At 39.8% G+C, this 27845-nt stretch overlaps 1 protein-coding gene across 2 annotated transcripts in view; it reads right to left on the reverse strand.

Annotated features, from left to right (window-relative positions):
• The window catches only part of dock1 (dedicator of cytokinesis 1), a 191301-nt gene that overhangs the window by 8792 nt on the left and 154664 nt on the right, over positions 1-27845 (reverse strand). For both annotated transcript variants that reach the window (XM_063482824.1, XM_063482823.1), the window contains exons 36-47: positions 27117-27157; positions 26660-26750; positions 23905-24024; positions 22625-22714; positions 21598-21702; positions 16145-16286; positions 14069-14150; positions 12043-12127; positions 9327-9413; positions 7763-7939; positions 5783-5866; positions 157-294 (exon numbers count right to left, since the gene is read on the reverse strand). In XM_063482824.1, the coding sequence (XP_063338894.1) occupies positions 157-294; positions 5783-5866; positions 7763-7939; positions 9327-9413; positions 12043-12127; positions 14069-14150; positions 16145-16286; positions 21598-21702; positions 22625-22714; positions 23905-24024; positions 26660-26750; positions 27117-27157 (1242 nt within the window). The remainder of the gene's footprint in view (positions 1-156; positions 295-5782; positions 5867-7762; positions 7940-9326; positions 9414-12042; positions 12128-14068; positions 14151-16144; positions 16287-21597; positions 21703-22624; positions 22715-23904; positions 24025-26659; positions 26751-27116; positions 27158-27845) is intronic.

The following is a 27845-nucleotide window of genomic DNA, read 5'->3' on the forward strand; positions in this document are numbered from 1 at the left end:
CCATCTCACAGAAATCTTTAGCCAAGCACCAGAAAGAACTGCAGATTCCATTACTCCCTGTTAAAATTAGCACACTGAGCTACAAAGCATTGTCTGTGTTTAAAGAAAAGAAAAAAAAAAAAAAAAAAAAGCTCAAGTACAGGAAAAAGCTCTTACCAGAGACTTTACCCCATACTGTTTCTCCACCTTCTCCCGCAGTTGCTTAAAGCACGCCTCCATGCGGTCATGAAAAGGCCTCAGTGCCTCTGTGACCTTCTCTCCATGGATCCGAACACCTTCAGCGAGATGCGGAATCTGGTGGAAGAAAAACAGCAGCGTGAGACAACTTCATCAAACACACCCTGGACTGCAGAGATGAGAGATCAGCTACATGCTGCTTCTTCCTTCAGAGGAATGCATTAGCGTCTGTCATTAACTTCATAAACTTAATTTCATGCACATGTCCTTTGGCTCCTTGCCCTCTTGGATGTGCATATTCAGCACCAGCAGTAAAAGTACATCAGTAATTTTGCATATGCACTGCAAGCTTATCCAGGTGGAAGCAAGAACATGTTACAGAAAGCTGTTGCCATGACACTACCGCCGCTTTCCTGACCACACCAACATCAATGCAACATATAAATTAAAACATGGCAATGAAAAAGCTTAAACTGATTACATCTACAGGCATCTACTTTGTTTGGTTGGATGTTTCCTTCTCTATATCTGATTGCAAAAAACAGCATAACGCATCCTTTCAGGAACACTGCTGCCTGCCACTCTGTAGGAAGCTGGTGAATAACAAAATCTAAACACATACCAGAGGCAGCTCAGGTAGAGGAAAAGGGAGAGAGACAGGCAGTGAGCGAGAGTAGGGGGGAAGACTGAAACTGCTGAAAACTAGTAATTAGGAAACCCCAGTGCCACAGCTCTGCTGACTAAATCTGGTAAGAGGACGACGCGCCATCCCTTGGGAGAGTGAGCATTTGAGTGATTTTTTTTCCCTCTCTGCTGGTTAAAATCACAGGTTAAGGGTTTTCTGTTTTTTTTTGCAGGGGTGTTTCTGTGTTGCATGCCATCTTTGGCAGAAACAAGCAAATATGTTACAGTCAGCTGTGTTAACAGCAGATCCCTTCTCTCCCATAGCAACTGTAAAAATATTACTTTACCGCATTACCTCTATAAACGAGAAATACAGTTAAAGCTGAAAAAAGGTGTTTGTAATTCCCCTCTGATAACTTCAAAAAAACCAAAAACAAACTGCATTAAACAGGATTTAATTTCAACAACTGCATTCACTGATCCCAGGCAGACAATGAAACACACACTGCATCTCATGCTTTTAACAAATTCACCCGAACAAATGGAAGAAATAATCTGTGAGACGTGAGACATATTGGATAGGTGGGATAATAAAGAAAAGTGTTTGTGTGTGTGCTAACCTGACCTTCCCTAGCCTACCCTTCTTTATATTCCCTGAGGACAAACTTCCTCCCAGGGCATATCATATCATGAGCCCACTTCAATCAACTTGTCCAAAACACCAATGCACTTTTGTGATGCAATGTTTCATAATACTCCCCAAATCATTTATATTTTATTTACACCCATGTCAGGATAAGAATTTCTGTCAGAAAGGAAGATTAGCAGCGCGGAAACACACCTGTTAAAAGATACTAGCCACCTAGCTATATGTTCTCAGGCATGTGATACGACGTGCTAATAAACAGCATCAAGTGATATGAGAATCACAAAACCTCTGGCCCGAAAGGATAAATGAAATGGAGGCCACAGACACCATGCAGGCATTCCCCCTGTTAGTGAGCACCTTCATCATCACCACTGGGATCTCACGGAAGAAGGAAAAGATGCGTCTGGGTATGAAAAGGCAAAGGGAAGGAAAAGAGAGGCAGAAGGTGAAAAAGGTTAAGAGAAAGGAGGGGGGAGAGGAGTTTTTGAAGGACGAAGTGTTGTGAGATGAAAAAGCAATGAAAAAACACAGCGAGAGTGAAAGCTGAGGCAAGATTCACGTCTCCCAGGATACCCACATCTTTTTATAGACCTTTGGATGATTGAGTGCGGCTGAGTTGCGGCATGGCAACAGATTTCTGCTTGGTGGCTGCACAGCGATAAGCTCATTGTGGAAGACACTTAGGCTCAAGGTTGTCAACACACACACACGTGCGTATATGCGCACACAAACACACACAAACTTACGAGTTTAATTATATAACTTAACTTTTTAAAAAATGCTTTTAATCCTCTCCAGCTGTCTAAGAGAGATATCTGTTTATCAGTTTCACAATTTGGCATATCAGTAAGAGATATTAGCTCTTGTGATGCTAAGGTGAATGTCATTATTAGAAACTGGGGACTTGGTTCTGCATTCATAAAAAGCCAACACCAAGTCCACGGTAAACATTGTCTTACAGAGTCAATACAAACTGTAAAAACTAGTTTACTTCATGGAAGAGGTACATTTTAGTTATTTTACGGGATAAAGAGGGAAAGCTGAGGTGTCAGAGATGACATGCTAGTTGGGGAGGCTAGGCAAAGCTAAGAGTGTTGTTGTTGATCATAAGTCACAGTGACAATAACATTTCGCTCTAACAGTGCCCCTTTCATGCAAGCTTTGAAAATAGCATTCATTAATATATTAGAAGTCAATCAAAATGGCACGAAGGATATTGACATGTGGGTAATTTGAGTTTTCTTCCCCGATATTGAGAAATGACGGTAGCAAAAACAGTGGAAGTGTGTATCTAAACCAACACCGCAGTGTGTAAAACTACAGACTGCTTGCAGAGAAGGTCAGACGAGCTGAGCACAAAGGAGTCACGAGTACAAGAAAATGAGTGGCTATTAAATAGAACATGCACAGTTCAAGCCTAACAGCATGAATTTGCTGTTCTGTGAACACAGAAACTAGACATGAGCGTAAGAACACTGACGGTCACCGTGCACTCACAAGCAACTGACTTCCTATGCCACTGGCTTTACCAGCAAGTCATGCAGAACTACTGGCAATGAACACTATGCTAAAATTACATAGAGGGGATACAATACGGCATTATTGAGGCAATACAAATGTACAATTGTGGCCACGTCTGTCCTTTTTTTAACCCCCTTATGACAAAAGATAATTTTGTCAGAAGCTTTAAAGGTTGCAAAAATAACCAGGACTATCATGAACCTATAACAGTTTATTTTTAATAAGAAACAAACAAGACTGCATTTAGTCATTCATTATGACTACTTAACCATTAAAGCTTCTGGTTTTATTTTTGTGTCCCGAATTCACATATTATGCCATCATAATTCCATACAAACAAGAATTTTTGAACTAAGCATCAATCTTTCTCACTGCACTTTGTTTAGTGGACTGCAGCGATTAGAAATCATGCTAGAGCCCCATTTATAAACAGGCAAATGCCAGTATTATCAGCTGACAGCTATAAATGAAATGGCACTGGGGTTTAAAACCCCCCCCCAAAAAACAGAACCTACTGTTCTTAACTGAACCCTGTCATTCAACTGCCTTTCTGATTCACAACACACAGACTTCTGAGCCACACCCCGCGGTGGTAGGACAGCCACGCTGGCTTCAAGATGCTTGGTATTAAAGCTGCGATGACATATTAAGACCTTTCATGAAGGTCGCGCAGGTCTTGGAGACGTACGCAACATTTGGCGAGTCAGACAGACTAATAAGCAGACTCCGCTTTATGTGAGATGAAGCGACCAAAAGAAAAAGCCTTCTGTTAGAGGGTCCTATTAGGAAACAAGCCTGCCATTAAAAGATGATGTTTTTATGCTTGTGAATACAATGTTGATGCCCTGGTGAAAATTCCCCTGATCGTTTAGCTCCCCATAAACAGACTGAACGATGTAGAAGTGAGGCGTTTCAGGAACTAATTTAGGCATCTTTCCAGAGCCAATTATAAACATAAACATTTCTAAAAACCCCTACTTCGTACTTGCCAGGGAGTTGTTGTTGTTGTTGTTTTTTTACAACACCTATTTTCCTGATTTCCACTTGCTCATTTCTCTCTAATTACTAAATGAGGACAATGGGTATTTCACGATAGCAGTGCACAACGGCTCATTTCTACCCGTTTAGTTTGCTCGTTGGAGCCGGCTCGCCTTCATTTGTCTCATTTAGATGGATTCAAAACACAAGATAAACAAGCCTGCAGTCTCTGGCAAAGAGACAGCTGACACCAATTCAAATCTGCCTTAGTGATCGCTCTAAAGTTTGTTGTGGGTATGTTTGGCATAGGCTTTCCTCTATGGCGTGTCTGCATTATGATTACACCAAATAGCCTCGAAATAATTTTAAACAATGATTTTAAGGACACTTTTCGAAATGGCTCCTTATCTGAGTAGTACCCTGGAATTAAAAAATAAAAGCCTATGCCACAAAGGTAATCACACCAAGATTACTGCTTGCTGCCATTGCTTCATGATAAGTATAAAAATAACTGATAGGTCTTAGAGATGAAATCCAGCTGCTTGCTCCAACCCTGTCATGTATAACGTCTTTGTGATATGCACAACGTTCCAGGAGTGATGAAGCAGCAACATGCTTATTTTTAGGTAACCTGCCGCTGCTGTGTCAACCTCTACTTCAGTCAGCGATTTCCTACAGATCCCCACGTACGCACCACTTGTATGTCTACGAGAATGATGATGGAAAAGTAGGCACACATGGAAAATTGTATTTTTTTTAAAAAGTCTTCGCTATACAGCAAAACAATTATGTGAGCAGCATCATCAGTGTCAGACGTGAGGTACGAATACAAGATACATTCTTCTGTGTGAATCACTGAACCATGTAAAGTCGAAAAGCACAACAAAAACAAAAGAGATTTACTTTTCAAAGTTGGCAAAGTTCCACCAAAGATGCGGAGCACAAAGTCGACCTATTTTACAAACAACTGAGAGAGGTACAACTTTAGGAAATTAAATGATCTTTCTCTTTCCTTGGAGTGAAAAATAAGAAGCAGACTTTTCTTCTATCTGTTCAGATCCTGGGTGAAACATAAGGCAGGAAACCACAACTTCTTGAGTATTAAAGTAACCCACAGTTCAGATCCAGAGAGTTATGCTCTATTAAACAGGATGTTACTTTCCAGCGGTCCTCGTATGCATTTCTTGCCTGCTGCATGTGCATCTCGTTCAGGCTCTGTGTTGCAGTGATACTCACAGAGGCTCACATTTCCCCTGTTTGCAAGAGTTACTGCACTGAAAACTACTGCTACTGCACAAACAATAATGTATGTTCAGCTGTAAGTTTCACACTGATTCATTTTTATTTATTTTTTTATGTATAATCACTTTAATGAAGTTTCACACATAAATGCAATTTTACTTTAAATTTCAAAATCACACAGCGTAATATCTGGAGGGCTGTAGATGGTGGTGCAAGGTTTTAACATTTCTGGTGTTGATTCCATTAATAAACTTCTCTAATAATTTTAACCATAGTGACTTGCCCAAAGCAAATGAATGCAAACCAGTGCCAATGATGTTAAAAGACTGAGTGGGATGAATGCACATTTTCATGCCTCCCAAGCTCCTTCACACCATCTAATCCATACTCAGCATTTTGACTGCCTGTCGGCCATGTCTTCCTATGCTCTTTACTTGTGCTATGGAAAAAGAATGCAAAGAATGTAACATCGTTTAAAGTAAATAATTTCAAACAAGCTGGCAAAAGCACTGTTCCCTGAATCCTGGACCCTTATGATGCTTTGCCATTTTCACCTACGTGTCCCGTGACTCTTCAGTGCTATGGTCTTACCTGCCAGGCGATGAGGTCCTTTAGTTTCTCTATCTTTTCAAGGTCCTCTGGATGCTCCTGGATGTACTTGTCATTGAAAAAGGCCTGGAGAAAAAAAAAGATGGCAGACAGAAAAACACTGGAGTAAGTATGACTATATAGAAAGGAGGAAAACCTGGAGTAAAGTTAGGTAAAGGTAAAAATGTAAAGATGTTTGCGATATAAATAAAAAGAAAAATGGGAGGAAATAAAGATGAAACAAGGGTGAAGCACTAGGAAGGTCTGTTAAGATGTGAAAAATGTAGTCAAGACAACCATCTCTCATCCACTGCTCGCACTATTTCACTGAGACGAAGGAGTGACCTGAGGGCAAAGAATTCCCGTTGCTTCTCCTCTGACTCAGAAGGCACCCTCAAGACCGGTATAACTCTATTTCAGGTAGAGAACCGAATAGGCTATCGCTTTTTAAAATAATCAAAAGGGTAAAAGGGTTGTGTTAAAAAAAAAAAAAAACAGAAAAAAGACCACATGAGCCACTATAGTATTTGGATTACACGTGAAAAATGATGAAAAACAGGATACAGTCAAGACTGAGTTGGGCTTTTGGAAAAGGAAAAATAATGGATTTATGATGACTTATAATACTAAGAGGAACATGATATAGATAAAAAGGTATAAAACATTAACCATCAAGAATTTGCAGCAAGCATACGATGATAAGAAGTAGGAAGAAGTAGAGATGCGCTAATTGCAATTTTCGGATTCCGACTTTTATTTTTCAATTCAGATCAGGAAAAAAAAAGTTTAAGCTTTAGAATTTAGGCAACAAGTTACAGGATGTTCAGTCACTTAAACTGCATTAATGCTGTGCTCTTACTGAGTCTGCTGGCTTGTTGCTGGCTCTGAACTCTGGACAGCTTTAGCCACTTGGCCTTTGCTGACTTCTTAAAAATGTGAGTGCTCATCTGGGTTAGGGTGATTTAAGTGTCTGATTAAGTTTGTTGTTATGAATGTTTTTGTGGTGGCCCACATGTAGTTTATCTCGGCACTCAGAGACGACCAGCATGGGGCAGCGAGTGATGCTAAACGGACCAGTTACTATTCAGATATATAGCAGGCTAACTGGGCAGTCACTGGTCTGGAAATGAGTGGGATTTGGTACTTGGATGGCTGATAGGTGCATATCTAATAATAGCACCCAATTCACATCATGTAATATAACCTGGGAATTAATGTATTTTTATTTGAATGAGTTTAAAACATACTTTGATGATCTTAGAGATAATTTAAAGACACGGAGTACCTTTTTATCCTTAACATGTACTATATGCAAAAATATATACTATAAGCAACAATAAATAACATAGGCATTCCTCTTGTTTCGTTTTCAGAAAATGTTTTTCTTTTTTTGGAAAATGTGTAAGATGATTCTGTGATGATGATGATGATGATGATAAGACATATCAATTAGAATTCTTTATGGCAGTTACAAAGCCAGAGAGGTGGATGCTTAGCTCAGCTTAAGACAAAGAAGGAAAATAGGGAAACTGTTAGCTAAGCTTTTTCAAAATATAAAAATACCTGACTAGCACTGGTGTGTAAAACTGTAGGCTAATGAAAAAAATAAGTGCTTTGCCTCTCAGTGTATGAATCTTATATATCATGCCTCTGCTTCTGTGTATTGAACTGTCTCAAGGTCATCTTAGTGTCATCTTTAGTCATGTCTGCTGCGGTAGGCTCCTGCCAATCTTGCCCAGAGAGATAAAGGAGCATCATTTATTTCAACTTTACAACACCTAAGGCTAGAAACTAAGTCTTAAGGTTGTGCACTGGCCCTATAGATTTGAGTCTAGCTTTATGTTTAACAAACCTTCACGGCATTTAAAACAAGATAAAATAAAGCTTCATGAATTGTGGAAACGTTCAAATGAAAGATTTGGACATGAATGTATAAAAGTTAAGATGATTTAGAGACATCCAGAACTATTTTCCTTCGTCTACCTTCTCGTAGTTGGTAAAACCTCCCATGACAGCTGGGTCCACAATCCCATTCAACAGCATGGAGAGCGGGTTGATGGGAAGGTTGGGATCATTGAGATGCCTCTGTACCATGCTGCTGATCTTCTCATTGGTCTGCTGCATTGTTTCAATAGCATTTTCCAATGGACTGATCTCCTCCTGTGTAGCACAGAAGTTAAAGGTGATATAAGATATTCACAGCGCTTATTCACCTGTTTCAGTGCAAATACACATACTGTACATTGCTTTCATCCTTGCGATTACAACAATCAAAGGGAAACATTTTGTGTTACAAATTACAGAAAGGTTATAAGAAGATAGGCTGAGGATCGCTTAACTACACACATAAATCAAACAGAAACAATGAATAATTTTTGATCACCGTGCCCATATACGAACCTGGAACTGTCAAACGAAGATGGATAGTGTGTTCGTGTACCAGAACTTCAAATCCCATGCCAACAAAAAAAAGACTAGCAATTTAGAGGAAAAGATGAATGAAGTACTTGGAACTGTTGTCATTCATTTCACTACTGTGTGAAAGCTAATTTCGACACAATCTATTTAACTCCACATAGGGGCAATCTCATCTCTTGGATGGATGAAAAAAAAATCACTTCATTGTATTAAGAGTTTAGAGAAAACATGCATGGACTGTTAAGTAAATGTCAGAATTAGACCCAAGCCAAAAAAGTAAAGATGTTGTACAAGCGAGACAAATCTCCAATCTGCTCCGGTATGTCTCAGGCCAGCTCGATAAAAAGAATTGTCAGATGGAAGGATTAGGCCTGGTGAATCTCAGCCCAGTCATTAAGCTTTAAATAGAGAGTTTGACCTCAGGGACCTTGCCTCTCCCTGGCTCATCTGGAGGGCAAGCTGCTCCTGACAGTAAATTCTAACTCTGCCTGAAGGAAGAGGTGTCCGCTCTGAATTAGTGTGACAATGGAGAGTAAAACTCTGCTACATGGACTCAGGTGTTTGGGAGGTAAAGGAAGGCTAATCGCACTAAGTAGTGCATTTGTTTTGGGACAAACTAAAAACACATGAAAAAAAGCCTGTCTGGACTCTTAAGTGACACTATAATCTGCCCTTGTGCTCATGACTTATACGGTGCACTTTTTTACCGTACTCGCTCGGTCTAGAATGAGGATACAGGATGAGCATTTAAAAAATATTAAAAGATCACTGATAAAGTAATCACATTTCGATAAAGCTTCAGTCAACACTTAGGTCCTCTGCTGTGGTCTGAAGGGTTTTCAATACTGTAATCCAGGTAATTGTACAAAAAGTGAAAGGAGAGCAAAGCCTGAACTGTCCTCCAGTTATATTTGTGCTGTGTAGCAATTTTCAGTAGAAACAGGAGTGCCTGGTGAATCAATGTGGGCCATCTGGCAGAGAGAGAACGTGCCCTGTCGTTAGCCCGGGGAGTGGCACCCCTGCGTCTATACTGCTTAAGTGGACAAATCACATTGATTGTCTTTAGGCAAGCCTGCAGATCCTCATCTGATTAGGAGCCTTGCTTGGCACACAGGCCCTTCATACTCACAGTGGAGACTGACTTGACTTCAAACCAGCGCAGGATGCCAGGAAGTTTGTACGCTGTAGAGTATGTGGTTCTCTCAATCCACATGTTCTGCAGACACAAAGACAGACACAAAATTGGAACACAGCTCAAATCAAGATAATGTGGCTCTTTAAACAGATCAAGCTGCAGCTGTGCCAAGCTACCGCAATGAAACAAGACTGCTGTTGCATAAATGAGATTTTAGTGACGCAATGGATTTGGTTGGAAGACGGCTCTACTACCTCCCCGTCCGGATGGGAGCTCATTTGCTCAAGTGCTCAAGGGCAGTTCCAAAAATGTTGGGACAATGTGTAAAAAGTAACATTAGAATAAAAACAAAATGCAATGATTTCCACATTTCATAAATCTGTATTTTATTCACAACAGAACATAGAAATCAAATGTTTATGCTGTCAGTGCTACCAGTCATTTCAGAAAAGTTCAGAAAATTGACCCCTGACCTTGAGAACAAGGTCACTGGGATTTGAACTTTTCTGAGATTTTAAGTAGACTAATCTATGGTATCAATTTAAAAATCCTACGTCACCTTATTCTCAGATTATTCTCAAACTCGGGTGTTAAGCCTGCCTGCCCGCACATTCAACCAGGTGACAATGACAACACCCCACCGTCCACCTTTTTATGGCTGAAGAAAAAACAAAGAAACTCATTTTGTATTTGATGGCAGTAAGACATTTTTAAAAAAAGGCACAGGGCCAACTGAGGAGATCAGATACTGGATTTTTGGGAGAAGAATGTTCTGGTCCGATATGGATTCTAGCTGCTCAGCAGTACTGGGTTTTCTCTGTCGTAATTTTCCTTTCATGATGCACCAAATGTCTTCAGCTGGCAAAAGTTCAAGGCTTTTCCACTACAAAGCAATACTATTGCAACAGATGCAGTATTGTCTTACTGAAATATGCAAGCCCTTCCCTGAAAAAGACTTGTATTTATCTTTCTGCACTGACCGTGGTCCACAAAAGCACCAATGCAAACCACTTATGCAGGCGTTTCAACTGAGAATCGTGCCTGTTTTAAATGCATCTGAGAGCTTGAAAATCAGACATCCAATAGTGATGTTCAGTCTTGTCCCTTGTCCCAGAGATTTGTCCACTTTTTCTCGATCTTTTGATGATATTATGTACTACAGATGATGAGATATTTTGATTTTTCACAATTTTTACATTGATGGGCATTATTCTGTTTTTTTTTTTAAAATGTGTAGATGTGTTTGTTTTTTGCAAATTGGTGAACCTCTCCCCATCTTTACTTCTGAGAAGCTCCGCCTCTTGGGTTTGAGTTTGTGCGATTTGCAAATCACTGCATTCTGTTATTTATTTACAAACACATCAGCCCAACTTTTTTGGAATTGGAGTTGTAATATGGGATATGATATGAAATTGGATAGCTTCTAAAGCATCAAATATTTATAATCTCAAATAACAGTACACATTGAGAAAAAGAACTTGCATGGCAGGGATCACCTGCAAGTGAGGTCTGCTCCAAATGTAGTTTCCAGCCTCTTTTTAACAACCAACACATCTGAAAATAAAACTAATACTTCAATTTAAATATTCAGAGACTGCGTTGTCTTTAAAATCTACTCACTCTGGAGCATCTGCAAATGACAAGGATTTGTGTTTATTGACATGCATAATAGATGTGACAGACACAATATGTCAGGCAATAGATATCCATAATCGCTCTGTCAGGACAGAGAAAGTCCAATCAGTCTGACAAGAAAAGCAAGTCTAAGATGAGTGAAATTCATCACCCTGTTCTGCTGAAGTGACGCCACAGTAAACACAGAGGAAAGCGTGACTGGCTTTAATTTGTCATCCTTGTTATTGCTACCTGGTTATTAAGTGCGCACAAAGAATAACTCACTAGATAAACTAAAAAACGACTTGACAGTAATAGTTGCATTTACTAAACTGGAGATAGATCACTGTCAGCGATTTTATTTTGTTTGGATGCTCTTGTTGGCACCACCTTCTCCTGTGTTCAAAGATGAATAAAATCCTCCGTCTATCCCTCCTCTGCGGTGTAAATTCTTCTGCCTATGTAAATTAGCTCTATGTTCTGCGGTGCTATTGATTTTCTGTGCTGAAAATATCTACGTAAGTATACGTGCATCATAAACTTGAAAGATTTCTCAGTCCTACGCTAGTAAATTTCAAGGTGGTGGCCGTGACACAACAGCAACCTGATGAGAACAGGCAAAAATTAAAATCCATTTTCAGCTTGACTCCACTTGCCACATCTCAGCATAAAACACTGACAAGCTTTTTGATCGGGTTCGGAGGCTACTAATCTACCTACTCTAATTTAACCTACTTAAGTACATTATCTTGCAAGTGTGCAACTTGCAAATGGAGCTGAGTCATTTGTTCCTGGGAAATTATTTCATAAATTTACTTGTATTTTTTCCTGTGTTTCATCTCTGAATGTGTGTAAATGACAAAGAAAAAAGATTTTTCTTTCTTTGTCAGTATAACTGGAATTCTTTAACAGTTACTGGTTGGTACACATTTTTTAAACCTACCATTTTTACCGCTCCTGTAAACGTAGAATCACATGTTCTACTGTAGTCCAATAATACATAGTCTTTATGTTAATTTTATGTCTGACGTTAACCAAATAAATGGGGAAAAACTAAGTAACAGTAAACAAACAAACAGAAAAAGACGGGAATTACCGCAAACTCATTGTCAGGATCCTTCTCTCCCTTCCTCACCGGCCTGGAATACTGGAATTTATGGACTTCATTTACCGTGTAGAAGCTGGGGAGGGAGAAAAATCAGTACCTGAGTAAATTAAAACTGTTATGGGCAATCCACAGCTTGATTCAAAGGTTGATTGCTTTGCTTCAGGTCAAACACAGGACAAACTGCCTCCCAGGGCAGCTGTGACAGGAATTATTGTGATTTGCATTTGGCTTTTGACTAACTATCCGAGATATGGCCTCATTGTGGGAAATAAATTCATTTTTGGCTCCCACACATAACTGGGAGGCCCTAAAGTTAGCCTGAGATGTCAGACATGCAGATAAGCTGCAGCACACCTGACAGAGGCACATGACTAACAGGGAGGAAATTTGCCAAATCAGGTTAACAGACTTTTCACAGCAGGAAAATGATGGTGTTACATAGTGGCTGTGGATACATGGCTTCCCTTACACAGGCTCATTACTTGCTTTCTTCGGCCCACCTTCATCTGTCTCACTTATTGGCATAAAGAGACATAATCACAGTCTCCTAGGAAAATTAGTACACCATATTGTATTTCCCATTTCCAAAACCACACCATATGGTTCAAAGCGTGCGAACTGGCTTTATTAGCAAATAATTATTAAGAAAATATGAACTGAATCAGTGCCAATCCAGAGCCACAACCCTATAATGATTAAAGAAATGGCGATTAATGTGTGCAGATGGGATGCTTGAACTTTTTCTGTGAAGGACCGATAATCTTTTTGATGAACAGACCACCAAATAAAACAAAAAACCCATTTGTGACTACACAGAAAAGCTGGACTCAGGTGCCACCAACATTTGAGCCTTTTATGTTATACCAAGGACCAGATGTTCCCGTCTGTGCTTACTCGCAAAGGGCAGCACACTGTTTAATGAACATAAGACCTATTCCCAAGTTAGCTGAAAAAGTTCGTCCTTCACTTAAAAAATGAAGCCTCTGAACTTCTGCTTTAATAAACAGATTAATAAAGCAGTTTAAAATCAGCCGTGTTACCCCAATTACGCCTTTTACATGTCTTTAGCTGGCGGGCTAGAATTGATGGAGTAGCATAGTCTGGCAAAGCAAGGTCAGAATGGGGTATGCTCTGCCTGCTGCTGTGACCCTGTGGCTCAAACAGCTCAGTCTCATTGCTATGCACCACTGATCTTTTCACTGAATGAGGGAATAAATGAGAGAAAATGGAGAGAGGGGACAGAGAGAACAGCACTGCGAGAGTTGAAGAAGTTACAGACTTGGCTGAAAAAGCATCATGGAAAGTTTATATGGAGCAATCCTCTGTCAGTCTCTAAACACGGCTGTCTAATCTAGGCCACTTGACAAAGTTACATATTCTGATCAGATGCACTTAGCAAGCAAGACAACAGGGTGCTGAAAAGATCAATGCAGGGGAATGTGACCAGTGCCTTGACTGGGCTTCTGATAAGATCACTGCACAGGTATATTTGCCTAAAGGCTTTCCTGAGTAAATGTCTTCTTTTAATTATGCCCATTGATGCGTTGGATGGCATACCTAAGTGAATTTGCGCAGCTGAGCGATGCAGCACATGGCTGGCGTACAGAATGTGTACAAAGGGGAGCGCAGGGGCCCAATGTTTGCTGTGGCCCTGACGCGCCACACAATGGTATTAATGATGTCAGAGGAACAATGTTGTACTTGGCACAGTTGATCATAGCAGATGGCTGCCGAAAGTTAATAACCACTAGAACGACAAGAAGGTCAAGCGCTGTTTGTTCTACAGAGACCCACATTTAAATCAAGATTTAATCACCTTTCTCCACAGCATAAGTCAGAACGCCACACGAAAATGCAAATGCACTTAGACTCGTGTGTCACCACAAGCTCGCTGAACCCTCTGAATGACTGGGGGCAAGTAAACTGGGCTTTGCCAGATTGAAATTAATCTTATGTGACTCTGAGTTATCCGCTGTAACTGTGAAGAAGTGAAGAGCAGGGACTTTGTTATTACCTGAGTATTTGCTCAGAGACAGACTTGTTTTGAAACTTGGCAGGCAGGTCGAGAATGGGCTTCACGGTAAAACACTGGATGTCTTAAGCAGAAACATTAAGGAATAAATGAAACTGTTGTACGCACATCACTGAAGAGAAGTTACTCAGAAGCTGGTGGCGATTCAACATTATAGTTAATACTGCAGTAATTTACATTTTGCAGTCTAGCTCTGTTCTAGGACTTCGGGAAGAAACTCCCTCACAGAACAGCGCATACATCAATGGCAATTGCTATGCTGTATATCAAGTCAGAAATAATACGAAATGGAGAAGCTGGGGTGGAGGTGGATTTACAAAGCATCTTATAACTGTATGCAGGCTAATGCAGTTTAAATAACATGGCCCAAGTTTTCATCTGGCACTGAGGTCAGCTGATCTGTCACAACTGCTGACTGTGCTTGACAATTTGTTGTAATGTATTGCTACTGGAAAAAAAAAGATGACATAGTAATGACAGTAATATTATTAACCTTCTGGACTGACCTATACAGCCATGTGAAAAAGAAAGTTTTCACAGCACTCGCTGCAGTCCTGTGAAAAGCCAAGTACACCCCAAGCACCTTTAAAAGCAATAACTTTTTTTTTTTCATAAAAAAATTTTTTTTCTGGACTTGAAGTGTTTTCTTCAAGTATTGACTTCATCAGCCTCTCAGACCATTGTGGAATTTTGTCCCACTCTTCTTTACAACATTACTTAGGCTTATTGAGGTTTGTGGGGATTGCATTGTGCACAGCTCTCTTAAGATCCTGCCACAACATTTCAGTCTATTTAAGCCTGGACTTTGGTTGGGCCACTGCAACAACACAATTCTTTTCTTTTTCAGCTTCTGTTATAGATTTGCTGCTGTGTTTGAGATAACTGTCCTGTAACATGACCCTAATTTTGGCCAAGCGTTAGCTGTTGGACAGGTGGCCTCATATTTGACTCTTGAACACACTGATGAGTTCAACTAAGAGACTGCAAGGTGTTTGTTTTTTCCCAAATGTGGCAGTGTGCATTATAGGTGAACACCTCTATTCTAGTCTTGTCTGTCCAAAAGATGTTGTTCCACAAGTTTTGTGCAAATCCAACTTTGCAAACCTAAGCCGTGCTGCCATGAAAGACTAGAGGCTTTCTCCTGGCAACAATTCCAAAAAAGACACATTTGTTCAGTCTTTTTCTAATTGTACTTTCATGAACTTTAACATTTAACATCCTAACTGAGGCATGTAGTGTCTGAGATGTAGTTCTTGGGATTTTTAAATCTTTTTCCGTGCACTGCAGAGTCTGATCTTGGGGTGAATTTGTGGAGACATCCAGTCTTTGGAAAATTGTAGCATTGTGCTAAAATAGACCTGAACGCTCCAGACCAGGAAACTGCACAAACTTCTGCTTTTACAAAGGTGATCACTCACACCACATGTGTTTGATTAACAGCACCTGCCCAGCCATTTAATTTAAATGGAAGCAGTAAGAATGTACTTGTACTGCATAAAATCATGTGAAAACGTTACTTTTCACATGACTGTAATTGCATCATGATTCAGTCCAATTTGTCATTCACTTTAAATGGGGTGACGTCATGAACTGCCAGAATGCCGTGCTTCACCTTGCTGAAAAGCTAAGAAACCTCTTCCTGTGCAAGTATGTAGCCATTCTGTGGAAAATAAAAATTATATACTCTTATTTTGTGCACTGACATAATTTAATATGGTGGCTCCACTAAAAAAAATGAAAAACAACCTTTTGAAAATTCCCCCTTAAAGCAGGGGTCCCCAATCCCAGTCCACGAGGGCCGGTGTCCCTGCAGGTTTTAGATCTCACCCTGGGTCAACATACCTGAATCACATGATTAGTTCATTACCAGGCCTCTGGAGAACTTCAAGACATGTTGAGAAGGTAATTTATCCATTTAAATCAGCTGTGATGGATCAAGGACAAATCTAACACCTGCAGGGACACCGGCCCTCGTGGACTGGGATTGGGGACCCCTGCCTTAAAGTTAAAAAAAATAAGTAAAATAAAGATTTGCTCAGTAAATCGTGCAAAGGATACACTGTCCAGAGGAAGACTTTGTGTCTTCGCTGGGTGGTGTCGTTGTCTTCATCTTCTCTGCATTGGGAAACTGTGTCAGGAGACGTGCCTCGAAGTCTTCTCGCCGCTCATACTCCTTCCCGCGGTAAATGAACATTTTGTTCTGAAGGACACCGAAGAAGACACTCAGATCGTAAAAATATCTTCATGAATGCATAATTCGAATTTACATTTGCAATATATATGCATGAGGTACACTACTTTATGAATATGAATATATATTTAAAGTACACACACTAATAGTACACAAAGAGCATGCAAGACCATGACGAAATGAGAAAAGCCCTTTGATTTGCAAATCTACTTTGCCTGGTGCTGTCGATAGGTTCAAATGCATCATCATAATCTCCATTTTAAACATTTGGAAATGCACGTGACAGAAAGTTCTTGGAACCGATTCAGTGATTCGGTTAAGTGAATCCTAGTCAAGATCAGAGTTGGCTTGCTTGAGGAGTATTTCTGTTTAACCCAACTGACATACAAATGGCCACTAGCATTTTGCTGTGGGCTCTTTCTAACAATAACCTCTAATGTGGTTGCCTTCAAAAACATTGCAATGTTTCAGACACAGAAAAGTTTCCCGTCAGATATTAGTGCAGTAACATGACATGTCATCTTCGCATTATAGAAGTTAAATGTCTTCTGGAAACCATGAGGTGGTGCACTGGATAGGAGGCTGAATATGACTTACTTAGTTTAGAAGCATAATAAGGACATTAGACCACAGACAGTTTACAAGTAAGGGTTACACATAGGAATATTAGTCTAGTAATTTCTCTCCCATAAGTCATGGCACAAGAGCTACATGTGTGCTATCTGTTCTCATGCACAGACGTCAGAGAGCACATTTGTGTTTCAGACTTGAGTGAGTCTCAATTGTCACGTTAGTTTCTTCCTTATCCTCTCAGTTTCACTGTGCATGTGCAACCCCTCTGAGCAGAATGCTGCAGAAAGCAAAGATTTAAAACTTGACTCTGCCCTTACTTAGGCTTCAAGAAAAATAAAAATTAGCGAACCTCGTGAATGACTATCCATAAAAGCCAAGAACACACAGTGATACATAGGCACTTTTCATTTATTAGTGAGATGAATTGCAAGGATGATAAACATCTAGGGCACAAAAACTTTACAAAGACAATCCAAGTTGTTGTTTTTTTTTTTACTTTAATTTGTCACGAGTCTGCATTTCTCTAAGACAGATTAAAATCTGAACGAAGACAGCTAGCCTTTCTCCAGCACTGCATATTGTTTTCTTATTCATAAGAAGACAGCAGATTCGCATTATGCTCGTTGAGCATTCAGGTCGTGTGAACAGTTATCTCAATGTCATAATTCTCCTTTTCATTACCCTCAAACTCACACTGGCTAGTTCTGGAAAAGAAAACCACTTTCAGTGAGATAATGAGTCATACTAAAATGGTCTTTTCTTTCTGGCTAGTGGGTAAAAAGCAATTTCCAACAGTCAAGTGACAAAACAGCAACAGGTCACATAACTATAATGCCATGGACTTTAAATAAAATTCATGTTGTCAGGATTTGAGGTCTTAAGGTCTTTATGTCACACCCCTCTTTACAAAGAAAAGCCAACGGAAATGGATGGATACTTCCTTTGAATCTACTACATAGATTGGCATATAAACTGATGAAAAGGTCATCTTGTTTTAATCCAAAACAAAACTAAATTATAAGAGAAGAGTGCACAGAATGCTCCTAGAAATGCATGAGCCATGAACGTGCCTTCAGCTGCTTGAATGTGCTCTGGAGTCTGTCTGAGAAACATTTTGACTGATAGAACATGACAGCTCATATCAGAGTGTCTCCGAATGTGGAGTCTTAGGATACATATTTCAAACCAACTCTCACACCCTCAACCACTCTATAAGCTGAGCTGTCACAGGAAACTTAATACGGGGATTAAGTAAAGTTTACGACTGATGGGAAGAGAAAGGAGAAGGGAATAAATACGCTTACAGCATGTAAAGTGAGGGAAACAATGGTTAGAGGAAATACTAAGCATTTGAAAGCTGAAACTGCTCCGTAAGGTTTTTTTATATAGAAAATAAATATAACAAAAAAAAATGAAATGATACAAAGATTTTTGGAAAAGTAATTTTCAAGGTTAAAAAGACAACTTTGGTTAAATATTCTGGTCTTGATCTTTTTTGTACAATAATATAACCATTTATACAATATAGACCTATTGATGAAAACAATCTAAAACCACTCTGATATTCTTTTATAGCACACAGACAACTGGAGTCAATGACCTAATCGAGTCTGATGTTTTAAATTCTTATCTGTAGCCTTTTACCGCTAGCACCTTTGTTACTAACTATATTAACAACTAATAAATCATAAGCAGTTGAATTATGTACTCTTGCATAAAATCAATTAGTATGTGGGAGGGAGGTTACAAAATGTCTTCATCGAGGAATTGATTTTTTTCCCCCTGAGGACGCTGCAGTGCCGCAACAAAAAGCAATACGAGGCGTGACTGATAATTATGGGTCCTCCTTGTCATATTGTCCAACATTAACACCAGTATAAATTATTACATGACAAAGTGTCATATCATCATATCATTCATATAGCAACTCCATATGTTTATGTTCCCTGTCCAAAACTACAATGAGACAAGCCCAGGCATGTCTGAGAGTGAAAGCAGTCTCAGCTGCTGATGACAATTTAATACCTAACAAAGGAGCTGCTTCAACAACATCCAACTCTGCCAAATATATCCAAAAAAGTGTTGCTGCCGGAAGGTGGAAACAACAAACTTGTTTTACCGCTTTGCTTTTACCCCAACCAGGCTATTAAGTGGGGAAGAAGGAATACAAACAGCTGGTGGTGTATGACCCAAGAGTAAACAAGCCTTGCTAGCTGCACTCCATTCGAGAGTTTTGTACTCTACGTGAACACTCAAAGCGCTTTAGACAACATGTCTTATTCACCTATTCACACCTATTCGTCCAATCACATTTTTCTATGCTTAAGTGCTTTCTGGCTAACAATCACACTCCGATGGATCCAATGGAGAGCAACTCATGGTTAGTATCTTGCCCAGGGTTCCCAAAGGAAACGGTTAAAAAAGTTGACCCAAAATACAACATCCTGGGTACAAAATACTTTGTGGTTACATTTGGCTTATGTTGTGTCACTCCATATATTATGTCACTACTTTTGCACTATAATGCTTCTGCTGCTGGCACCTTATGGTATTAGATTCACAATTCAGATTAGGCAGTCTGTCATCAGTGACAGTAGCTCATTGGGAAAGATGGATGGAAAATTGCATTTATTTTGTGTGCACTAATAAATGCTCTCGCCTGCAAGGTGCACTCATCTATTTTTGATCAGTATTCTTTTCTATATTGACATAAAAATCATTATTGCTCATTTCCTTAACATATTGGGATATAATTTTGAAGCTATCTTGCCAAACAATACAGAAAGCCTTCTTCTATAACTGTACTTATCCATTAGTAAACCTCATCAAATTTCCAATATACCTACACAGAAATCCTTTAATATAATTATTAAGTAACCATGACCAGCTTGTAAACTCTTTTGTATCTAATGTAGTACAAAGAATGCTCCACTTTTTTTAAAAAAAGATGGAAGAATACAAATGTAAATTAAGTGTTGTTTTTTATATGTATACCATTTCTGGTTATTTCAGGTAAGGGCAAACATATGAAAAAAGAATAAAATTGAGAAAGAAAAAAAGAGCTCCAAGCTATCCTCAAAGGTTCTTTAAAGAGCCTGTTAGATTAGGCCAGTGCAGCTTGCCCTGTCTATAATGGAGTTTCTGCCCTACCAGATGAAAGGGGTTAGAGAGGGGGGGGGCGCAGATCGGAAAGTAGCCAAAGCCCTTGTGAAATGGCTGTTCTTCATAATAGAATGAAAAGGGTATGATCGGGGATCACAGTTCTTAAAACTAGAGTTTTATATCATCTTATTCCACGAGGACTTTTAGGCCATTTAGTGGCTGATTGTGTAATAAAATGCCCTTCAGTAAGATGCCAGATGACAGTCTGAAAAACAGCCGGAACAGGTCATACATTAAAAGCAAATTTAATCAGCACTGTTATTTTTCTTCTTGCAAATAAAAATCTCAGGCCTAACATTAAGCTTACTGTGACACAGCAACACAGAAAAAATAATCTAATATAGATTACATTTAAAATGAAAAAAAAAAAAAAAAAGACAAAACACATCATTGAGCAAGTGAAATGAAATAGAGGGCAGATATGCACCCAGCAGCACCTCAGACACTGTGGCTAAGATATCAAACACCAATTAAACACGTATTTAATTTCTGATATGCTGTGATCAGATTGGCACAAGGCCAGCCGGGACATTTACAGACGAAAAAGAGATCAATTCAGGTTAAGCAGCCTGCTTTACTTGGTCGATGTTATAAATAGACGGCGGATTTTCCATCAGCTCAGAAAAATCAGTGTTCAGTTCTGGTGGTCATTTTAGAAATCAGTGTCTCCAATTGTGGTGCCACCACTTTAAAGAACATTTGCAGCTCCATCTGCTTAAACAAGCTTAGAGCTGAATGTAAGGGGAATGTAACCTGTGATTCAGCAACTGAAAGCAATTTACAATGGGACCAGACAGCCTTTTTCACTCTGTGCTGGGTACATGGTTTTGTTGTGCAGGTGGTGATGGGACACCTTGAGCGGAACTTCACCGGAACACCATCTTCCCGACACTGTGATGCTCGTGCTGTTGGAAAAATGGTGTTCAGCTGTAGTTGGGCAAATGGACTTAAATGCTTTGCTTGCCGTCTGATCGGTCTTTTGATTACTACAGACAAGATTGGGTTTGATTTTTTTTTGGCTGTTCTTCAAAGCTCTGCAGTTTTTACAACTACTCCTGGCAACTGCAGATGCAGGCAAAGATTTCGAGTGGACCGGCTCACAGTGACTTACACAGGTCTCTTAACACTGAAGAAAAGTGATACATGGTGAATGAAAGCGAGACACACATGCTAGAAGTGGGGAGTAGAAACTGATGTATTCATTCATTCTTGCTTTTGTATCTTTCTTAGCCGTCTGCCTTTTTTTCAAGAGAAACGTTCCATTTTCCCACACTGAAGGGGCTCCACTCAGCGCATAATTCTGATCTACTCCGCAACCCACACATGGAGCAGCTGCCTATGATTCAGAGTTTGTCTCAGTGAGTGAGTGAGTAAGTTAAAGCCAGACTAGGTGGGGCTTTGAACAAGTGAGCCTCGCCACAACAAAACAAAATTCGTGCGAGAGAGATGTGTGAAGCACGTATGTATTGAATGCTGAGGCTGAGAACCAAGCAGGCACCGGTAAATCTATTGATCATCTTTTTTTGACAAGTGGCTCACCCACATTGTGCTTATCCGCCTTGAGTATGTCAGTGTATATACTCACACGTAGGAAGGAGGGGAACCCGGTGCCATAATAGCCTACAGCAAAGTAGTCTGGTTTGGGCCGGATGACCTTCACTATATTCTCATAGAACTGCGCCTGTTTCCGCTGTTGAGAGAATCAAAGATAAATTTAAGACGCAGGGACAGCACGCACATGAATTTTCCTTGCATATTTTACAGATGCAGTTGTGTTTTATCTCAAACTAGTGGTAAATTTCTCCCTTATCCTTTTTTAGTTTCAAGAGATTACAAATTAGACATACTACAGCATTATTTACATAATCTGTATGTATCTGTGATATATGAGTAACTATAGTCATTATACACTGTGTGCACAGTTATTAGACAATCAGTCCAAAAGAATTCAAAATCTCAAACTTGAATATTTAACTTTCTTTGCTATAAAAATTGGTAACACAAAAAGGAAAATAAAAGGTTTGGCCTTGCAAAAACATTAACCCTTCCTTTTTTAAACATCAGAATAATTTTATAATCTTCCACCTAAAATTACAAAATAACTCCAAAGGGCTTGTATGATACTTGTGCAATAAAGGGTTAACCCAAGTTTTTAGTGCCCCTTCTTGTCTGTAGCTGTCATGTCTTTGTACTTCTGGACACAGGTTGCAGGTCTTGAATATCAACATTCCTGATGCTTCAGATTTAAATGTTAAAAAAAGCACTCTGTAGGGCATTTTTTATCTTTTTGTCACTTTCCCTTTTTTGTGAAACAATGAAATGTCTAAAGGTCGGAACTCAATAGCTTTTTTGGAGCACTGTGTTGGTCTGATTGTCAGCCTGATTGGCCTGTTTTCGCTACAATAATAATTATGCCCACATTTCATGTAGCATGTTAATCACTTTAGGATGCATTCTACCTTGTTGTTAAATATTAGCTAAAATGGATTAAATCCAATAAACATGCATATGCATAAGCTCTGTATAATCCCCTAATAATTTTGCATGCATTGTAATATCAATACAGTTTGCAACTTCAAAGTAAAGCTAACTAACAACATAACATTACTTACCAAGGATGCACTGAGTTGTTCAAAGTCAAACATTTCATTCTCGTACTGCTCAGCCAGTTCCTTTCCCAAAATGATTGCCTCCTCCCACATCTAAATGATACATAAATAGTGAGAAAAATAAGATAAAATAAATAAAAATCAAGTATTCATTCGGTACCGGCTACTCTTTCCCAGACAAAGGTATTAAGGTCCTTTTTAAATAAATTAATTCCGTCAACTTGTCACTTTCCCCCCCCCATTTCTCTGAAATGAAAATCCAGAACCTGTCCCTAGAAGCAGAAAATGTGTCATCATGCATGTTTCCTTGACTCAGTACAGTGAACTGTGTCACAGGTACATGTACAGGTACTCAAACATGTTGAAAAGCTTCTAAGTGGGTTCCTGACAGACTAGATTGGACTGAACTGATATGGGGCAGCCTGGAGGTGGACCAAGTCCAGACTGCTATTCACATTAGCCTCCCATCAGTGAGAGCGGTGGTGGCAACACCATCTGGGACTGCTCTTCTAGATGACACATCTGACACCCATGGTACTGTCCTCAGTTTAAACTCCACTCTCTCTGGAGTGCTGATGTATTCTTACAGCCACTGTAACACTTACTGATCACTCTGGTGGGTTTGTATGCGCATGTTTGTCCACAGCTCTTTCAATGTTGTCTCCCTAGCCACATCTTGCTGAGTGACAGCTGGCTGCAAAACCAAAAGTGGCGGCTGCACCCCAACACTCATGACACATGCAAAGCTTTGGGACATCATCTCTGAGAAGCTGTGGCTTCAGTCCTACGGATTCAGTTCCAGGCTTAGCTTGCAGGTTGAAAAACACTTTTCTCCTTTGGAACAAATAATAGGCAATACACCAAAATAACACAGCAGCTCTGGTCCTATGAAGCTGGAAGATTTTTCTGGCTACGGCAGACGAGATGGCATTCAAGTCCCTGACATGCGATGAGGGAAAAGGAGAAAAAGGAACGGTGAAGAGAAATGTAAGCTTATAAAGAGGTTTTAAATGGAACAGCGGAAGACCTACATTGTGTGCTCGGGTACATGCCTTCATCCATAAGAGCAGAAACTAAAAGCAGGGGATTATCACTGTATCAGTGCCTGTTCTGCAGAAACAGCACATTAAACTTCCATTCAGTCTTAAAAACCTGCCTTCTCAAGCCAGAAAGGCTATTTAGCTGAGACGACAACATCTAAAAATAGCATCTCAGGAGTCGAGGAAAAATCATTATGTCCACTTATGCTTATGAGTGTGAGTAAGAGTGTATGGACGTCTTACCTTGCCCTTGTCGAAATAATTAATAATCTCCTGGTAGAGATGGTCCTTAAGCTGTCCTTGAGTGGTGGCCTGGTAGCCGTCTCTCTGTGTCAGGTGGGCTGCACATGCCTCATCTGACCACTACAGAAAACAAGTTAGCACTGGGTTCAACACTGTACAATACGATACAGAGTAAAAAGGGAAAGTGACAAGAAATCAATTGCTGACTTATATCCAGTGTAAATGGGTTAGAGTGATGTGTGGTTCTTTTTATAGCTGCTCTGTACTTTGACAATGCAAGATGGAAACGACTCTGTGCAATGAAACCCATATCAGTATATACTGAATGAATCATTGATGGCATCAGTGCAAAGTGTAGCATTCCTGAGGCTAATGCTTAGTGTTAAAGGGGAACTATAAGCACAATCGGAGCTCCATATTTACTGAGTCACACAAAGCAACTAAAGCAGAGTCGCATGACTTGCAGTTCAGAACAATCCTCTCTATCTTATACTGGGCCTCGGTGCTGCCCCTTAGTTGCAGCCGTTTTAGTGCTTTTCCTTCTGCCTTGAAGCCAAATGTCTTCTGAGTAGTTGTACCTCACCAACAGAAGTTTTGAACATCATGTGGGAGGGGGAGCTGTGCTCACAGCCGGTGCCTGGCAGGACCATATTAGAGATATTCAGCACAACAGCGTGTGTCTGAAACAGAGTTCTTAGAAGCCTGAGCTTTTGCCTCATAGGTACAACTTGAACATATGCTGACCTCAATATCTAAAACTTAGATAAGAAAAAGCATATCAACCCCCCCATAAAAAGCATTTAGAATGAGAATCTACAGATTAGTGCACCAGGAGCTTCCAAGGGTAGAAAGAAGCTGGGCTTTTACTACCAGTGTAAATACTAGATACAACTGAGTCACACACTTACTTAATCTTGTTTAGTAGAAAAGCTTTTTCATTTTTAAACAATGAAAGACACAGAAGATAATGAAAAAATAACCCTGCAAGAATCAAGGGATATTCTTTTGTTCTTATTGTTGACACACTATAGAGACTAATAAGGTTTCTGACAGCCTATAGCATCTTGGCAGAAAGACAGACAATCTGATTGGCCTCTGTGTACAGCAAGCGTAATCCTATGCGTCTGTCAGGGCTGATTCATTACTGGCCAATTTTAATTGGTTTCTATGGTGTTGTGAGTAACCTGAAGAGTTAAGATCTCTGACCAGTTTTTTTTTCTTCCGTTATTGTGATAGCCACATTTGAATAGCAAAGCTTTAATATTTGCATAGCCTTCACGGACAACGGGTGAAAAATTAATTGCACCACGTTGCTGTGGTATACGGAGGATTCTGGGAAGACTTGGCTTAGGTTATTGATCCTTTAGCGCTGGACTGCAGCATTTATATGTTAAAAAGGATCTCTGGTAATTCATGGACGAGCAGTGACCCCGTATCGACAAAACCCAAGTGCTGATACATCTCTGACTATGAAGAAAATGTTGTGAATTCATCAATGTTATTACACTGCTGCAGGTACTCTACTGGGGCACTAATTATAGCCAGTCTTACTCTATAAATGCTGGAGGATACAGAATTATATATAAATCATTCCTTCTCTGGAATTTTGTAGTTCTCCCTCTGCGTGTTAAGGTTCCATCCAGGTACTCCAGCTTCCTCGTGAAGTCCAAAACTGTGCATGGTAGGATAATTGCTGAATCAATGTGTGCGAATGGTTGTGTTAGCCCTGTGATGGACTGTTGACCTGTCTAGGGTGTACCTTGCCTCTCACTCTATGACAAATTGAATAGACTTCCCTCTTCCAGACAATTACAAATGGGATAAGGGGTTAAGAAAATGGATGGATGGATGGCATTCCCTCTCATTCATTCTTGTCTACACAGGCCTCGATGTGAATAAAGATCAGTCACTTGTAGATGAGCAGAATCATAACAATAATAATAATAAAACATAGAACTCATGCTACAGATGCTACTGTGACTACCGAGTGAGGAAAATGTGATTTAGTCACAGCCTCCTCTTCCCTGTCGAGACCTGCACAAAGACTGAAGCAGCCAGCTATTTATGCAAAAACAGATGAGATGTTGGATGCATCCATTTTGGATAAAAGGCAGAGAGGAACAACTTCAAATTTAGGGTGTACCAAACCCCAGCTGGGAATAGACGCTGCAGTTCTTTGTATGAGGAGTTTTGCAAGTGGATGCGGTGTATTTTTGGCAGGAGACAGAAACTTTCAAGGCTGAGAGCATGACTACTAACAAAAAGGTACGAACATAAAAGAAATGCTTCTTGATAATCTATAAATATTTATGTGCTCAATTTAAGTTGTGTCAGAAAGCTGCCCTTTTTTCACCTTCAAGAAGGGATGCCTTGCACTGATGCTTGAGGTGACCGCCAAAGTACACGTTTATCTTCAAGTATCCAAGGTGGTTGAAGCTACCTTTGTCTCTGTTTAAGAACATGAGCAGGTTTTTCTTTTAAATTAAAGATCAGATACTAGCTGTGACTTGCACTGGCTGTGCAAATAAAAGGCTGCTGTGCAAATTTGCCTCCTTAAAAGGTGTTGTATGTGCCACATTGGAATTAAAGGGATACAGCTCAATCAGTTATTTGCTTGACACCTTAACCCTACGTTTAACATCTGCCTGACAACAGCTTAACAGTGGTTATATGTTCAGTGTTTCTGTGTGCAGCTTCAGATATTTTAGAGAATGCACGTTAACATTTATTTTTTGTTGGCCTTGTGCATGGGTACCTTAAGCAGTTTTGCGTGCAGAAGCAGAGTATAAGCAGCCTCAGTGTAGTTGTCGCACTCTTTATGGAGGTCACACAGCTTGTAAAGGTACCTGGCAGTGAAAAAAGCAATGATTTATGGGTCATGACGAGGTGGGTCTTTCACACTTTAACAGACAGAGGGTTAACTCTGCCAGACGGATGTGTCTTGACAGGCTCTTCTAGTTCAAATACCGCTTGAAAAATAGATGGAAAACTGACAGGTAAGATTGCAGACTGGGAAACATATTTTATCAAAATGAAATATTTTATTCTGGGTCTCTGGAGACCTACTTTATTTAATCTTTGGGAGGCAAAAATGTAGCTCAACTAAGACTCCTTATTACATCTATGTTGTAGTGTTTAAAATGCCTCACAGGGACAAAAACGCTTCAAATATAACAAATGGTTAACACGCAGAACGCAAAACTGGATCTTACCTGATGTACATTTCCTCTCTGTCTATTTCCTTGTAAAAGTTCTACATTGTGGACAGAGACAAAGCATTAAAACGGGTTTAAAAGACATAGCAGATTTCCACTGAGAACAATGGTTGTATTCTGTTTATCTATCTAAAAAGAAGCCACTGGTGGATTATTTTAAAAATTAAAAAAACAAAAAAACAACCCCCCCCCCCCCCCCCCCTCCCCCAAAAAAAAAAAACCCCAACAGTATCAGGGCTTGTAGCGGGCACACATCCAAGCACCTAGTACACTGACTGGCACTGTCGTATTCACTGTCACATTCTCAGTGAAACCGAAGTTATTTAAAGTGCAGACTTGCTCAGATAAAATGTGAAATATAGGCCATATGTCTGTAGTCTTTTCAATGTGCCTAGTCATGTGAGATAAAAGTGACATTTTGGTGCTTCCAGATGAAATGTCACTTTAAAGAACAGGTGGTTTAGATGAACAGCTCAGGGATAACACTTTAATGCACTGACATGTTGAGATGCCTGCTACTGCCGTCTGTATGTAATTCTGCATCATTACGGTGTTTTTTACTGGCAACAATAATCTATGACAGACAACCAGGCGTTGATAACACAAACAATTACCTGTATTGTTATTTATACATTTCATGTGTATCATTTCACGCAGGGGGTTCAAATCTAATTATGCATGTATCACCAGCACTCGGCTTATGCGCTTTGAGGATTGAAAGCAGAG

Source organism: Pelmatolapia mariae, linkage group LG8 (genome assembly GCF_036321145.2).
Source record: "Pelmatolapia mariae isolate MD_Pm_ZW linkage group LG8, Pm_UMD_F_2, whole genome shotgun sequence".
Classification (NCBI taxonomy): Eukaryota; Metazoa; Chordata; class Actinopteri; order Cichliformes; family Cichlidae; genus Pelmatolapia; species Pelmatolapia mariae.